This window comes from Gossypium arboreum, chromosome 2, assembly GCF_025698485.1.
Source record: "Gossypium arboreum isolate Shixiya-1 chromosome 2, ASM2569848v2, whole genome shotgun sequence".
In the NCBI taxonomy this organism is placed as follows: Eukaryota; Viridiplantae; Streptophyta; class Magnoliopsida; order Malvales; family Malvaceae; genus Gossypium; species Gossypium arboreum.
In genome coordinates, this window is record NC_069071.1 from 29,253,301 (window position 1) to 29,270,787 (window position 17,487).

The following is a 17,487-nucleotide window of genomic DNA, read 5'->3' on the forward strand; positions in this document are numbered from 1 at the left end:
ATTCAAAGAAGAGACAGTTGGGGAAATCACATCAGTCCTCATATAAAAGATTAAGAGAGTTTGCTACCTAATCGAATGTTTCAGTGGGGTTTCCAAATAGAAACAAGAACTGGCAGAATGCAACTTCTAGAGCTCAGACCGCTTCTGTCGCAAATGTCGGTAGTGCTCGACCAAATAGGCCAGAGTGTTCGCAATGTGGTAGACACCATTTCGATGAGTGTTGAGGTAAAAAAAGAGGGTGTTTTAAATGCGGGTCACTGGACCATTTCATCCAAGACTGTCCCGATGGTAAACGAGGGAGAGAAAAAGTAAGAAGTGAAGGCAAGTAGTGCTCCATTAAAGGGTAGACCGCAAAAGAACCTTGGAAGCGGAGCTTCTAGTAGAGGTGCACCCAGATATGCTGCAGTGAGGTCTGAAGGCAGAGCACCTACAAGGACTTACGCTATTCGTGCCTGTGAAGAGGCAGAGTCTCCTGACGTGATTACGGGTTCTTTTCTATCCATGAAATATCTGTTGTTACTTTAATTTACCCAAGGTCGACCCACTCCTATATTCGTATGGAATTGATACCTCGTATAAACATGTTAGTAGGGCCCATAGAATTTGTGATAAAAGTGTTTAACCCCTTAAGTAAACATGTGCTTATAGATCAAGTGTGTAGAAATTGTTTTTTGACAATTAGAGGTCATTGTTTTCTGGCTAACTTAATGTTATTTCTGTTTAATGAATTTGATGTGATCCTTAGGATGGATTGGTTGACTTCTCATAGTGTTGTAGTGGACTATGGGAGAAAGTTATTGAATTGAAATGTGAAAACGGGAATGTCCTTCGGGTTGGACCAAATGAACCGAATAAATCGCTTGTGGTGATATTGTCTATGTTGATTGAGAAATATTTAAGAAGAGGATATAAAGCTTATCTCGCTTTTGTGTTGAATACTCAAGTGTCTGAGTTGAAGATAGAATCGGTACTAGTAGTTTGTGAGTTTATAAATGTGTTTCCGGAAGAATTACCCGGACTACCTCCAGTGAGGGAAATTGAGTTTGGAATCGAGTTGGCACCGGGCACGACACCCATTTCTATTACTCCGTATAGAATTTCCCCGACAGAGTTAAAAGAGTTAAAAGTACAGCTACAAGAGTTAACAGATCAAGGTTTTGCGAGACCTAGTTATTCACCGTAGGGCGCACCAATGTTGTTTTTAAAAAAGAAAGACGGGTCGATGAGGTTATGTATTAACTATAGACAGCTTAATAAGGTAACTGTGAAGAACAAGTATCCTTTACCAAGGATAGATGATTTATTCGATCAATTGAAGGGAGCCACGGTGTTCTCCAAGATAGACTTGAGGTCTGGTTATTATCAGTTGAGAGTTAAAGAGCAAGATGTACTGAAGACTGCTTTTCGGATGAGATACAGGCATTATGAATTCCTCGTCATGCCCTTTGGCTTGACTAATACCCTAGCAGTGTTTATGGTTTGATGAACCATGTTTTTCGACCATATCTAGATAAGTTTGCAGTCGTTTTTATTGATGACGTATTAATTTACTCGCGCGATGAGGGTGAACACGCGAAGCATTTGAGAACTGTGTTACAAATCTTGAGAGACAAGAAACTATATGCCAAGTTCAGTAAGAGTGAATTTTGGCTTAAGGAGGTTAGATTTTTAGGACGCATTGTGTTGGGTGATGGGATTTGAGTTGACCTAAGCAAGATCTTGGTTATTGTTGAGTGGAAACCACCGAAGAATGTGACTGAGGTTCGAAGCTTCTTGGGCTTGGCCGGGTACTATAGAAGGTTTGTTCAAGGGTTTTTTATGGTCGCTACTCCAATGACGAGGCTATTATAGAAAGATGTCAAGTTTGAATAGACAGAAAAGTGCCAACAAAGTTTCGAGAAGTTAAAGGCTTTGTTGACCGAAGTACCAGTGTTAGTGCAATCGGAGTCAGGCAAGGAATTTGTGATATATAATGACGCCTCCTTGAATGGTTTGGGGTGTGTGCTCATGCAAGAAGGCAAGGTTATAGCCTATGCCTCAAGACAACTAAAGCCACACGAGGGAAATTACCTGACCCATGACTTAGAACTAGTGATTGTAGTGTTCGCGTTGAAGATTTGGAGACACCATTTGTATGGTGAAAAATGTCGAGTATTCACTGATCATAAGATTCTTAAGTACTTGATGACTCAAAAGGAGTTGAACCTACGGCAACAATGATGGTTAGAGCTATTAAAGGATTATGAGTTGATTATCGACTACCACCCAGGAAAGGCAAACGTGGTCGCCGATCCATTGAGTAGAAAATCATTATCTATATTGAGAGCATTGAACACCAATTTGGCATTGTTAGATGATGGTTCAGTTTTGGAAGAGTGAGAGCTAGACCAATGTTTCTGCAAGAAATCCATGAAGCTCAGAGCTGTGACAAAGATTTGTGAGTTAAGAGAACTCAGTGTGAATCGGGGATTGAATCAGATTTTTGGATTGGCACTGATGGATGTCTAATGTTCAAAGATAGAGTTTGTGTACCCAAAGATAATGAGCTTATTCAAAAGATTCTACGAGAAGCACATAGGGGTTTTTTATCCGTCCACCCGAGTAGTGTGAAAATTGACAATGACTTGAGGAAAGTGTACTAGTGGTCGGGGATGAAAAGAGACATTTCAGAGTTCGTTTCCAAGTGTCTAGTGTGTTAGCAAGTGAAGGCTGAACATCAGGTACCTTCGGGTCTACTTCAGCCTATAACGGTCCTCGAATGGAAGTGGGATCGGATTACAATAGACTTAGTGACGGGTTTGCCATTAACCTCGAAGAAAAAGGATATTGTTTGGGTTATTTTAGATAGGCTAACAAAGTCGGTACGTTTCATACCGGTGCGTACTGACTACTCCCTTGAGAGATTGGCTGACTTGTATATTTCTGAGATTGTGAGACTACACAAGTACCCTTGTCGATTGTTTCGGATAGGGCTTCGAGATTTACCTCGAGATTTTAGAAAAAGTTACAAGAGGCCTTGGGAACAAAGTTGAGTTTCAGCACGACATTTTACCCCAAACCGACGATCAGTCGGAAAGAGTAATACAGATCTAGGAAGACATGTTGCGGTGTTGTGTTCTTAAATTTCAAGGTAGTTGGGAAAGGTATATACCATTGGTTGAATTTGCCTACAACAATAGTTATCAGTCAAGTTTGAAAATGGTGCCCTATGAGGCTTTGTATGGGCGAAAGTTTCAAATGCCCTTGTATTGGACTGAACTGAGAAAAAGTCTGATACACGAGGTCGATTTAATCAAAGAGATCGAAGAGAAAGTTAAAGTGATTCGCGACTGTTTAAAAGCCGCTTCGGATAGACAGAAATCATACGTGGATTTGAAATGGAAAGAGATTGAATTTCAAGTCTATGATTGAGTATTTTTGAAAGTATCCCCCAGAAGGAAAGTTCTCAAATTTGGTAGAAGAGGCAAGTTGAGTCCTTGTTTCATAGGACCCTATGAGGTTACCGAAAGAGTAGAGTCAGTTGCCTATCAATTGGCTTTGCCACCAGAATTGGAAAATATTCACGATGTATTTCATGTGTCCATGCTACGTCGATATAGATCAGACCCTTCGCATGTGATTACGCCGTCAGAGGTTGAGATTCATCCGGACATGACTTATGGCGAAGAGTCTGTCAAGATATTAACTCGTGAAGTCAAACAGTTGAAGAATAAGAGTGTAGCACTTGTGAAATTTTTATGGCATAGACTTGGAGTCGAGGAAGTCACATGGGAACCTAAAGAGACTATAAGAGATCAGTACCCCAACTTATTCGCTGGTAAGATTTTCGAGGACGAAAATCCCTAGGAGGGAGAATTGTAACAGCCCGATTTTGGGGCTAGTTAGAATAGTGGTCTTAGGACCACAAATTCAAAGTCAGAGAAATTATTTTATTATTGATATAGAGTCATAGCATATTTATATTAGTGTATGAAAAATTTGGTAAGCTAATTTTAATGTTTGTGAACCCAATTGCAAAAAGAAAATGACTAAATCGCATTAAGTGCAAAAGTCCTAATTTGATAGCTAAAGGTGTTATTTTATTAGAGAATCAGAATAGGGAGATTTTAAAGGGCAATTAGACCCGTTTAAAGGATCATTGTCGGTCATAAAGTCAAATTTAAAATTTAGTGGGTTAGGTGGCTTATTTTGACTAAAATAGAAATAGATAAAAGAACGATGATATCATCCCTTTTCATCTTCTTCCTCCACCAAAATTTTCAGCAAAGAAAGAGGTTTAAGAGCTTGAAATTTCAGCAACTTTAAGCCTTCACAAGTAAGTGATCCTAATGGCTTTTCTTAAATATTTTTGTACTTTTAAGATCTTTGAAGCATAAGCTTTCAAATAAGGGTACTATTTTGTAAAATAATTGAGTGTAACACCCCGTACCCGCGACCGTGGCCGGAGTCGAATACGAGGTGCTAACAGACTTAACTTAATTATTTCCACAGTCCCTTTAAAAATTTCCAGACTAGCTGGTTACTGCGTCACTGTCGCCTTAAAATTCATATCTTGAGTTTCAAAACTCAGAAATCAGTTTTGTAAATTTTTTCTGAAACTAGACTCATATGTCCATCTACATATTTTTTTCTAGAATTTTTGGTCAGGCCAATTAGTACAGTTTATTAGTTAAAGTCTCCCATGTTACAGGGATCGACTGCACTGACCTTCGTGCATTACAACTTGGATATCTCCCTGTGCAGGGCTTCAATACTAATGCCGTTTGTTTATATAGAAACTAGACTCAAAGTGGAATCTATACATATATGGAATTACTCCTAATTGTCTCTGGTTAATTTACAATGAATTTCCAAATTCGGAACAGGGAATCCAGAAACCGTTCTAGCCCTGTCTCGCGAAAACTTCAATATCTCTTAACATACTGTTCATATGATCGTTTCATTACTATCCTATGAAAATAGATTCATCAAGGTTCATTTACACAATTTATTCACTATTTAATTCCATTCCTACTATTTTTAGTGATTTTTCACATCCACATCACTGCAGCTGTCAACATCTGTTTTCAAGGTAAACTTTACCTATTTCGTGATTTCCATGGACCAACTAGAGTTTTGTCATACATAGGTCCATATATGATCATATTTAGCCATTCCAAGGGCTGATCAGTGCCCAACACTTCCATTCCAGTCCATATCCACATCATGAAACCATATACATATACATAAACACAAATGGTCTAATGCCATACTCCACTTCTATGAGCCATTTTCGCATGGCTGTACACATATACATCACAAAAAGTATTTGAAAACAACAAAGGGTAGTCCTATACATGCCATATCCAGAGTTCAACTAAAAGAGTACCAAAGGGCTTTGATAGTGTGGATGACTTGACTTGATGATCCCGAATCCGATAGCTAACGAACAAAATCTAGAAAACAAAGAGCCAAAGCAAAGGGTAAGCAATTTAATGCTTAGTAAGTTTCAAGCAATGAAATCGGCTTTGACTAAAGTATTACGTTCACATAGCTAAATGAATCACTTTATTAATACACATTCTCATAATCATACTTACTTCACACTTCATCAACATATACACACACAAGGTATCAACCTATCTAAGAGCCGAAAGTTCGTTAGTTGATTGAACGAACACTATTTCAAACGAATCGACTTTTCCGATGCACATGTAAACATACCTTATCGTATGGGTTTTTCGAGCGTATTAATTGAATTTATTACAGCACCAAAACGCTCACCTTCAAACCGAGTTTCTTCGGAATTTAGCCGGATATAACCGCAAGCACAATTGCCTTCGGGTCTTAACCCGGATTTGGTAACTTGCACAAATGCCTTGGTCTTAGCCGGATATAACAACTTCGCACGAATGCCTTGGTCTTGGCGGATATAACAACTTCATACGAATGCCTTGGTCTTAGCCGGATATAATCACTAGCATAAATGCCTTGGGACTTAGCCCGGTATCATTCAAATGCTCATGTACACATATATCAATAATCACGACACATCCATATTTCATTTTCGTTACTAAGGCTCAACCACAAAACATTTATCAAACCTTTCCAATTTCGGCTCAATAGCCACACACAAAGAGCATGATTTCAATTGACATTACAGCGTAGTCCCTACGCACATTCGGCTATCCGCCATAATATGACAAATCATTTCAATATAATTCAAGTAGGGTCGTTACTCGAAGACTTACCTCGGATGTTGTCGAACGATTTAACGACTATTCGCTCACTTTTTCCTTCCCTTATCGGATTTAGTCCCCTTTGCTCTTGAGCTTAATTTAAGAAATAAATTGATTTAATCATTTGAGCATCGACAAGAGGAATTCAAGGTACTTAGCCCACATATATTCATTAGACATTAAAGTCACATATGTACGAATTCATGAATTAAACTCAACAAATTTGTTAGTACTCTTCTTAGCGAATTTTCTAAGTCAAGATAAAGCCTTCAACATGCTTACTCATGGCGAACAACACATCAACCTAGGTACTCATTCATGTGGCCGATTATGCATGTTGGTGTTGAGGCCAATTACATGTTTAATACCACACATGAATGGCATACATTTTACTAACTAATGCATTACATATTGTAGCTCAATACACATCTATCATTTACTTCATAACCAAACATCATCACAAGTAAATATATACCTTGAGATAGTATATATGTCATACCAATACATCATGTGCAAACATATATACATATAGGTGCAAGGGCGAATCTCAAGTTGATTATAACCAAATACAAACATATATCCAAAACACAAATCTTACCTACCATGCAATAAGCATAAATCATTCTTATGGATATACCATGGCGAATACATCACAACACCATATCATTTCGATTTTGGTCATGGTTAAACAAAGAACTTAATGTCTCACTCCAAAAATGCTAAAAGAAGGTCCAAGAGCCATCAATCCACCATCACATGTATCATTAGCAAGCTTCATATTTAACATGCAATGGCATCAACACAAAATCCACCTTGGCGAATATCATCCCCATGACATAGTAAAGTTTTGAACCATGGACTAATTAGAACTCAAGCTAGCAACTAAAAACATGCATGAATCTCATGGAACACCATCAAACATACCTTAACTTAGATGCAAATATGGCCGAATATCTTCAACCTTTCTCCTTTCAAACCGGCCAAGAAGAACCAAAGGATGAAGCTTTTCTTTTCTCTTTTTTCTTTTTCTTCCTAGTTTTGGCTCAAAGAAAGGATGAACAAATTTTTTTCTTTTTCTTCAACTCACGGCAATGGGGGATCACACACCTTCTTTCCTTTTTTTTTTTCATTTCTTTATTCCTCACCTTAGTTTAATGTTTCCTCCCATATTGCACCAACAAAACATGTCTATGACATGTTTTGCCCATCCTTCTTTGTCATGGCCAGCCACCACTTATAAAAAGAGGGCTATTTGACATGCAAAACCATTGTTTTGCATGCATGCTTCAATTAGTCATCACACATTTCCCTATCCTACTTTCAAAGTTTACTACTAGGTCCTTTTTAGTGAAATTCACATTTATAACCCTAAATCAAATCATCAAAAATGTCACACACAAATTAACACATATCATAGGCATCAAAATGAATATTAAATTATTTTTATGCCTCGGTTTTGTGGTCCCGAAACCACATTCTGACTAGGGTCGTTTTAAGGCTGTCACATTGAGAGTCTAGGGTTTTTCCATGAAAGGATTTGTGATGTTTGCTACATTTTTATGGAAGAAAATGAGTCTTGGGTGTCTTATAAACAACTTTTGTGAAAGGTGTTAGCATGAAAACACCTAAAGGACTAATGTGCATAAGTTGTAAAATAGATAATAAATGTGTGAAATAGTTGGAATTTGGAGTTTCTATAAGAGTCAAAGAGGTCCGGCTAGTCTTGAGAAATGAATAAATTCGATAAAAATTGATTTTCAGGCATAGGGGTAAAATGGTCATTTTGTCAAAATCTAGGGCAAAACGGTCATTTTACCAAAGATGCAAATTTTTTATTTCTTATTGCTAATTAAAGACTAAATGAGTACATTGTTGCTATTATAGATCAAGAATTACCGAACCCGAGCCTAGACTGGGGGAAAGCCAAACAAATCGGCTAAATCAAGTAGTTGCCACATTTATAATCCGAGGTAAGTTGTATGTAAATAATACAACTACATTGCTAATGTATATGTTGAATTGTATTGAATTATTATAGTATGAATTGCTTGACTGTGGAATTGAGAAAGTATGATGACAATAGAAATAGTAGAGTTTCCGTTTGAACCTAGGAAATAAATCGGATATTCATGCCATAACGATCTGCCACATTATGAAAGCCAGTGTAAGACCATGTCTGGGACATGGCATCAGCATTGAGACAAGTGCTAGTGTAAGACATGTCTGGGACATGTGTCAACTATGAGATGATAGTCAGTGTAAGACCATGTCTAGGACATGGCATCGACACTTACCCTATGCATGAGGATTATGGAATATCCGATAGAATTTCAAATGGTTCAACGATGAAAGTTATGATTTCTAGTTATTGAGGAAAGTATGACAGAGTTGTGAGTGATATAGGTACCTATTGGGTATGTTTGAATTGTGAGTTTAATATATACTATACGAAGTGTATGGAATATTGATGAGTAAGTTTTACTTATGCCCACTTGTGTACTATGAGCTTGTTGATGAAAGGATCAAAGGAAGTCAGAGATATCGATCACACTATCAACCGAAGCATTCAGCATAGTTTGATTTATATTTTTGAATATGGCATGTATAGAGGATTAGACTTGTGTTTTGTGTGTTTATAATTTGGCCAAATGTGTTGGCTTGGATAAATCCCTCACTTTGTATTAAGCCTTGAATGATGGCTAATATCCATTTTGATATATGTAAATGGTGTTAGTTTCATGGATGAGTAAATTGCACAAATCAAATGTTGTCTATTGTGGTTGATTTGGCTGCGTGAAATAGTTTTGTATTGTTTTTGGTTGTTATTATGTAGGTTATGTAAGTAAATGTGACAAAGAGGCTTGGTAAATAAACTTATTTTTGTCCACACGGGTAGACACATGGGCATGTATCTAGGCTGTGTGTGACACACGGTCTACCCCGTGGACGTGCGGTCTGGCCGTGTGTCCCCTGTACATAAACATTTCAAGTCAGTATGCATGGTATTAAACACACGGGCAGAGACACGGCCATGTGTCTCAGTCATGTGTAGAACACAGTCTAGCACATGGGTGTGTGCCTTGGCCATGTGACATTTTGGGGTTGCTGACCTCAGAAATAGAATGTCCAGGTTTTTGCTCACGGGCTAGGACACGGGCATGTCATGGCCGTGTGAAGGACACGGGCTAGGGACACTGGCATGTTCCAGGCCGTGTGAAAACCCTTGTAGGTGTACATTTAGAATTAATTCCACACGGGTGGAGGACACTGGTGTGTCCCTGTTTTGCTTAGGCCATGTGAGACACACGGGCCATCAGCATGGTCATGTTGGAATGGTCACACGGGCGTGTGCCCCTGTGTCAAGTAACATTTTTCTATAGTTGGCAAAAGGACCCGGTTTGGCCCCGAATGATTTTCGATGTGTGTTTTGTGCCTCTAAGCCCATATTAAGAATATATTGATAAGTTTAAGAAAGTTTTAAATTTTTACAAGTCAGGAAGACTCGGAATTGGTTGTAAGTAAGAGTTCAAGTTAAGTATCGCTTCGTATTTCGCCTCGACATAGGATACGGGTATGGGGTGTTACAACAGGCTTGTCCTCTGCCGTGTGATGTAAGCCAGTAGGTATGCCATGTTTCCACACGGCCTAAGACATATGCGTGTCTACTAGCAATGTGAGGCACACGGCCTGTTCACACGGGTATGTGACCTCTATTTATATGAAAAAAATTTAAGTTTTTCGAAATTATAGTATGTTATCGGTTTAGTCCCAAACCATTTCTAAAGCATGTTTAAGGCCTCGTAGGTCTTTATAAGGGACAATGTGGTTGTATTGAATGATGTATGAGAATGAATGCTATATGTTGTGTATTGGTCGGTAATACCTCGTAACCCTATTCCAGTAACGGATAGGGGTTCAGGGTGTTACACTGTTAGCCCCATCTCCTTCTCTTAGTTAGTCTAAGAAGTTGTATTTCTATTTGAAATAAACTTCTATAATTCAACAAGGGTTCTACCTTCTCTTATTATAAATAGATGACATTGGTAGGGTATAACACACAACTTTAAAAAAATGTTACTCTGCCGAAAAATAGAGAGAATTTATTCTCAACTATTAGATAATTTTTTTCCAGAATAAAAATTATATTGATTTTTATTAAAGAAGAGAGGATTTTCAATTTCACCCCAAATAAAAAAAGAGAAAAAAATTTCTAGTTCATTGTTATGATTTAATTTATTTGAGCCCACAATCAAAGTAGTTTGTGGTACGATAATTGCAGAGAAGATCGTTTGATTGAAAGCCAAAAAACATCAAAGATCTGCATGCTGACTGATTCATTACTTGGTTAATTATTTCAATTAACCTCCTATATTTTGGGGCATGACAATCTTCATCTTCCAACCATTTCATTTTTATCCGACTACCAAAAACCTTTTCTAGCACCATGCATAATAGTTGCTCGCAAATGCTGCCCCAACTGCCAATGACCATTGATCCCGTAATGATTGACTCATCCATTAGTAATCTGAGTTGTAAAGCTACATCTTTGAGTGTGATTGTACACTCACCGCATGGAAGATAGAATGTGTATGTCCCGAGTCTCCATCTTTCCACCAAAGCACTAATAAGTGTAGGATTTAATTTACACCCACGAACAAACGAGACATATGTAAGAATCTTGTTTCTCACAATTGAGGTTCAATTACACACAGTGCCCTTACAGATAAATTGTGTATGTGACTGCCTCCAGATGTACCAATGTCTAGAGTGTGAATACTGCAATAAAATATAGAAATACAAGGCAGCATCCCCAAGTATATGGGTTGAGTTGTAATATAATTTTACAATAAAGTAGGTGAGTAGTTTAAGGATCGTACCCAAGGGAGGTGAGTGTTAGATCAATTCTAGCCTAAACACTAAAAGATCTAATTAGTACTCTAAATCAATTATAGTACGAGAACATAATAAAAGGGTTTTTAATATTTTCATAATGATAAAATAAAATAACATAATAAAAGGGTTTTTAATATTTTCATAATGATAAAATAAAATAACATAAAAAAAATTAAATTCAAGAGATAGAAGAGTAGAGTGAATCAAATCTTGATTATGGGTGATTAGCTCACTTCAGTAATCCCAATCAACTGTCGTTTTGGGTTCCTCGTCAATCAACTAGTCGCTAACTTAACAGGATCTTCTAATCTTTCACTAACACAATGAGTCAGCAATGACTACTTATTTTCCAACCTCACAGTCCAAACTAGTTTGGGGTAAAGGTGTTCACAGATGGGCAATACCAATTTTGGGTTAATTCCCACCTTGATGACTTACCAGGGTTGTCAAGCCTAGGGTTTGTTTCATATTCTTCCTTTCTGAAATAACTGATCTACCCTACAAAATAGTTAATAGATCATACCTCCACTCGCTAATCCCCCATAGGAGGATTAGTTCCTCATGGCTTTCATAAATAATATGGAGTTAATGTAAAAAGAAAACATTATAAATGGATTAAACTGTAGAGTTTAAAAAAAGGCCTAATTTATAAAGATGAAAATAATCTACAAAGTTTGATGATCTCCACAAATCAGATCTCTTGCAAACAAAGAACAAGTGAAAATAAATTCTAAAAACATAAGAAAGAAAGAAACTAAACTAAGTTTAAAAGAGAGAATCTAGGCTAAGTGAATGGTGTCTATAACAAGTGTCAAAGGAGCCTATTTATAAATTCTAAGTGGTTGTCGTCCTTAACCTTAGGTTAGTTGACGTTCTTGAGTTTTAAGTTTGATTGTACAGGCCAAAATGCCCCTGTTTCGTGTTTATCTCCCGTCCAGAGTCGATGTCATGACACACCAGAACCTATGTAGCGACATAGCAGTCAATGTACTCCTCTTAAGCTGCCTTCAGGGGTATGTCGCAACACCCTCAGACTGTGTCGCGGCATTGAAGGTAGTCCTGAGATTTCTTCATTCTGCTCCCTAAGTTGCAACATCGGACATCTGTGTTGTGACGTAGCAACCAGTATTAGTTTAGTATGCCTTTTAAAAGTCTCTTGCACACTCATAAAGTGCGCTAGCTCACCCTTAGGCCTCATTCAGCCCTTAAAGTCAATAAAAGATTCAATTTGCACATTTTATTAACTTATTAAAAACTTAAGAAAACATAATTCAAGTCTACTAAAAATGCTTGTTTTCAAGCTCATAAAGTGCGATAATTAGTTTAATCTGCTACACCGAATTACGACAAATTAGTATCTACGTCTCCAAAATCCAATCTTCCGCTTAATTATTTCAAGAAAAAAATTATAAATTTAATAATGTTAACTACTTAAAAATGAACTCAATTAAAATTTTAAAAAATTACAAAATTTTCCTTACCATTTGCAATTGCTTGCCGGAAATGTGGTTGTCTTCAAAATGAATAAGAGGAACGAATAAATTATGAAATAAAAAATTAAAAAACAAGATTTTGATAGAAATTTATGAAGAAATTAGAACTAAAATATTGAGAGAATTGGATTTGAATGAAAAATAGTAAAAATGACTGGGTTGTTTATATAGAAAATAAACTAGCCATTGTGGGGATTTGAAATTTAACCGTCGAGATGTTATCGTTGGTTGAAAGCGTACCCCGTAAGACGCATTTTCAGCCACATAAGTAAAAAATACATATAATAGGACACTTTTTCACTATTTCCTCAAAATCGATATATTTTCCTAAATATCACGAAAATCTATCCATTCCTCTATTTTTTAAAAAAAAGATTAATTTAACCTGCTAAATATACTATTATCCCTAAATAAAATTTCTAAGTGCGCTTCCAAAGTGAAATTGCATTATCTCTAAATTCGTAATGTTTTATGTAACATTTGGAGTAAAATCGAAGTACAAGTCAAGTAATATGTAGTAAAATTAGATAATATTTTATACGATATTAAGAAATAATGTTATATAAAAAATTATTTTAAAAAGTCGACATCTCCTTGGAAATGGACGACTGCGGCAGAACGATTGCCCAATAAATCCATTGTCCACCACCGATGACTGGTGGGTGGGTTCTCACATGAGTTCCACATGGACGTTATGATTGCCCTGACCGATAATAGAAACATTTATTGGATTTGAATCCTTTTTTAAAAAAAATACGTTTTTATTATTAAAAATATAGAAATTGAAATGAATATGAGCAGAAGACCCATAAACTAGTTCAATCCATCTTTTGAAACCAAAAAGTGGCATTGCCTCATTCTTCCAACTTCATGCTGGATGTTAGGCATAGGATTCTGTTTCTTTCCATTTCGCCAACCTAACTCCTCCTTTTTTCCCTTATATTTTATGGATTAATTTATTTCAAACATTGATGAATAAATCCCATTGTCGGAAGGAAAGTTTGGCCCTTATATTTGGCTTCAACTCAAATCCTTCAATCTTGTGCATTACAACAAGTGTCACCCTCATTGTTCACCCCTGACAACTGCACCCTATCCATGTGCCTTCACCTTTTGCTGTAAAACAATGTGAATGAAAATGAAGCCTAATTAGGACCCATCGCTCTTCACCTTTTCAAATTATATTAATTGCCTTCGCTTTTGTCTCTCCAATTATTTAACATTCAATTTTGGTTTGAGAAACAAATTATGATAAATTAAAGTTAGAACAGCTATAAATTATACTCATGCATATTTTTTTTCTAATTATTTATGCTTAAAATGTTACGTTTATATTTTAATTATTTACATTATCGTGTTATAATATTTTAGTTATTGAGTCGTTAATTGCCATTAACAATAAGTTGAAGTGTTACATTAAATTATTATTTTAAATTAAATTATACAATTAATTCTTATAACAAAATTTTAAATTAAATTATACAATTAATTCTTATAATTTTTATTTCAAGCAATTTAATTTTTTTGTTCTTTTAACTTTTTTTTTCGTTATCTTTTGCTTCTCCCTTTGTTTTCTTATTTTTTTAATTTTTTTAAAATATCAGGAAGTCGAATTGACACTAAAGAAAAAAACATTGTATGGAGTTATGGGTTTTAATTATAGGGAACAATGGCTTTGAACTTCTTGTTTATTTCTTCACTGTCAAGTTGACTTCCTAATGTGTTAAAAGAAAGAAATTAAGAATGTAAAAAAATATACGGAGAAATAGATGAGAATGAAAAACAAAAAAAGCTCAAAGAACGTAAAAAATAAATTACTCGAAACGAAAAAATATAGAAATCAATTCTATAATTTAATCAAAAAATTTTATGATAAGGTAACATTCCAAAATAAATGGCTAAAATATAATATTCTTATACTATTCCTGCCAGTTTCATTTTCCGCTAAAAAAATATCTGATCAACAGATTCCTTAATCTACCATTCAAAAGTCAAAGCAAACTTTGGATTGAATTATGATTGAGGGGATCAAACAATAACATCTTGAAATGAATTTAACAACTTTAAAGAAGAAATTAAATAACCCCCCATTAAATTAAACAACAGTTACAAACATACAATCAATCAAACAAAAAACCAAAAAATTGAGATAATATAGATATGCCAATAATAACTCACCACACATAAAAAGAATTACAAAAGAAAGCCAGAATCAGGAAGAAGATGAAGGTCCAGAAAACAAGCCTTCAGCGGATTCTTCATCATACAAATCATCAGTCCTCCTGAAGGAAGCGTGGACCAAAACCACAACCGCACCAATCAAAAGCGACACCAAAATATTGGTGGTGGCATCAGTCAACAGCAGGAACACGATGGTCAAAACCCCCAACACCACCAGCACCACGCGATCGTCGATCGTACGGCGGAAAACAACTAGAGGCTCATCCCTCAGGAAATACAAGAACAACCAAGCGGCCATCATAGCTACGAAGACTAAGAGGGAGATGGGGTGCCATAAAAGGCTAAGGAAAAGGATGAGAAGCACGATCATGGCGTAGTTCATGCGGAAGTAAGCAACGTTAGTTCTGACCCTGGTAATAGCTTCGGAGAGGTTCCCAGGGAAGTTGATGGAGTGAAAGTTGAACATAAGTTTCCATGGACGCCGAGCTCCAAGCCCTTCTTTGATACGTTCCTTGGCTGGAGATAGGTATCCGATGTTCGCCGAGGGTCCTGCCGTCGATGAAGTCGGGATTGTGCCGTAGTTTGTCATGTTTTCTTTTCTTTTTTTTTTCTTTTTTTTTTTTGGGAGGGGGGAGGGTTGAAGTTCAAAGGTTTGACCTTTAGAAGAAAGATCAAGAACTTACTGTGAAGGGAAATACAAAGAGTTGGGAAAGGCGTGAGGAGCTGGGAAAATAGAGGAATAGAAAATTAAAAGGGATGGGTGCAGGTGGGTTTATAGTATGATTGTGAGGACTAGATGCGAATGAATGATTTAGATATTTGTGTGAGATCCAGCATTAGCCTTTGATTTACATATAACTTTATTTTGGACTTCACACAATAACTTAATATTCTTTGCCAACAAAATAAATAAAAAATAGCCTAATATTTTGACTTTGGTATCCATCTTTATCTGTTTGTGTAATAACAAAAAACCACTATTGGTTTTGCATCTTATAAATGTTTCTACACTTCTGTTTTCCAAATAAAAGATCATGAACAATTATAACTTGAATCAGGCATAAAATGAGAGTATATAGAAATCCATCAAAGAGTTATTACAAACCAAATGAGTTCCAAAATAAAACAGAGCTAGAATTTGAAGGTAAAAATTAAACAACCAGACATTTTCATTTCCTTCAATTCTCTCCCCATTTTGATAAAGATGTCAAAAGCTCCCTTTTACCAAGTGGCATGCCCTAGATCCTCGATAAGACTTGCAAACCTCCTCTTCTTCTCTACTAACTTCTGCATATCAGTGTTGATGCTGTTCAATTCAATCTTCAATTAATAAATAACCTTGGCCTTTTGAGTTGCTGCAAAAGGCCATACAGAAGCATTCAAATATGTTGTTGGAACATTGGCTTCCTCAGTATCATCTTCTTGGAAATCTTAAATCTTAGGTTCAAGAACAATCGGGTTACAAATTATTTCTCCTAGATTAAATGAGATCGTTGTACCTATCTAGAAAGCTTCTTGTTAATTGTTGAAGAATGAGTTGATGCTTGATGGTGTCCAATTATGTGAAGGATGGCATATGTTACACTCAAATATCTAGGAGACAAAAGGTTACGTATAGAACTGCTGTATATCTCCTAGACAAAAGATTTCGCATATGAGATTGACGTCATAAGGTTTTGTGCATTCAAGTGATTTAGAACACTAACCTTTCCAAAACCTACATAATCTATGTTTCTCTCTTTAACAAAGCTTTCCTGAGAGAGAGTTTTTCATCTTTTTCGTAGCATATTATTCCAAAAACGAGAGGCCTTGATGGTTTTACCTGGATAGCATTAAACTCAAATTTTGATCTTGCTCCTTTTTCCTTTTTGATCCAGTGACTGGTTCAGTGGATTCCATCGCCTATTTTCTTTTCCTTTTTGCTTCTCTATGCTTAGAAGCCAAAGGTACTTCAAGTTCAATGGCCTTAACATCAACCATTAGTTCATTGTGCTTAGAAACATCTTCTGTTCTGTTTTCTGTCGCATCAGTTGTTTCAACATGAGTTTCGATAGCTTGTTAACCAATCGAAACTGCATGCTCTCCAGTCCCTTGATTTTCTTGTTGTACCAAGACATCAATCTCTCTCTCAATCTCTTTATCCTGATTATTAATGTTAAGATCAATACTTAAATCTTCTAAAACTTTAGAAGTAACCTCTTGAGCATCTTGGAAATCATCTTCTTCTGCAATCAAATTAGTTATTGTCTTCTCTAGTTCCTCTCTCCAATGGTTCTAAGGGCTTCCAAAGTGGGGTTTGTGCACCATGTTTGAAACCCTTGGTGACAAGTTGTCAAAAGAATGCTTGGACCTCTTTTTCTTAGTTCTGATGGAGAGTCTGGTAAATCATCAAGGATGACATCAACTCTAACTGTTGCAGTAATCGATCCAACATCTTCAACTGAAATTAGCATTGCCACCATTCTTGCTGCTTCTCCTTTTCTTATTCTTTGAGATCTTCGAGAAGTTTGTTTTCTCTTCTGGTTTTTTCCATTTAGGTTAAAAAAATAGAGAGAATGAAGTATACTAGCAGCAAAAAATAAGAGAATTTTCTAATTTTAGAGCCTCTTAAGGGAAACCTTCTTTTAGTAAATGCTCAGATGAAAATAAGGTAGCTGCCAAGTAAACGACGACTACATTCTTGTGTCATGCCTAGACCTGCT

At 36.3% G+C, this 17,487-nt stretch overlaps 1 protein-coding gene across 1 annotated transcript; it reads right to left on the minus strand.

Annotated features, from left to right (window-relative positions):
• Nucleotides 1-14,679: 14,679 nt before the first annotated feature.
• On the minus strand, nucleotides 14,680-15,722 carry LOC108466457 (PRA1 family protein F3). The gene has a single exon (XM_017766817.2). It carries the CDS (start codon nucleotides 15,372-15,374, stop codon nucleotides 14,817-14,819), a length of 558 nt encoding a protein of 185 aa, XP_017622306.1. The 5' UTR covers nucleotides 15,375-15,722; the 3' UTR covers nucleotides 14,680-14,816.
• Nucleotides 15,723-17,487: the final 1,765 nt, after the last annotated feature.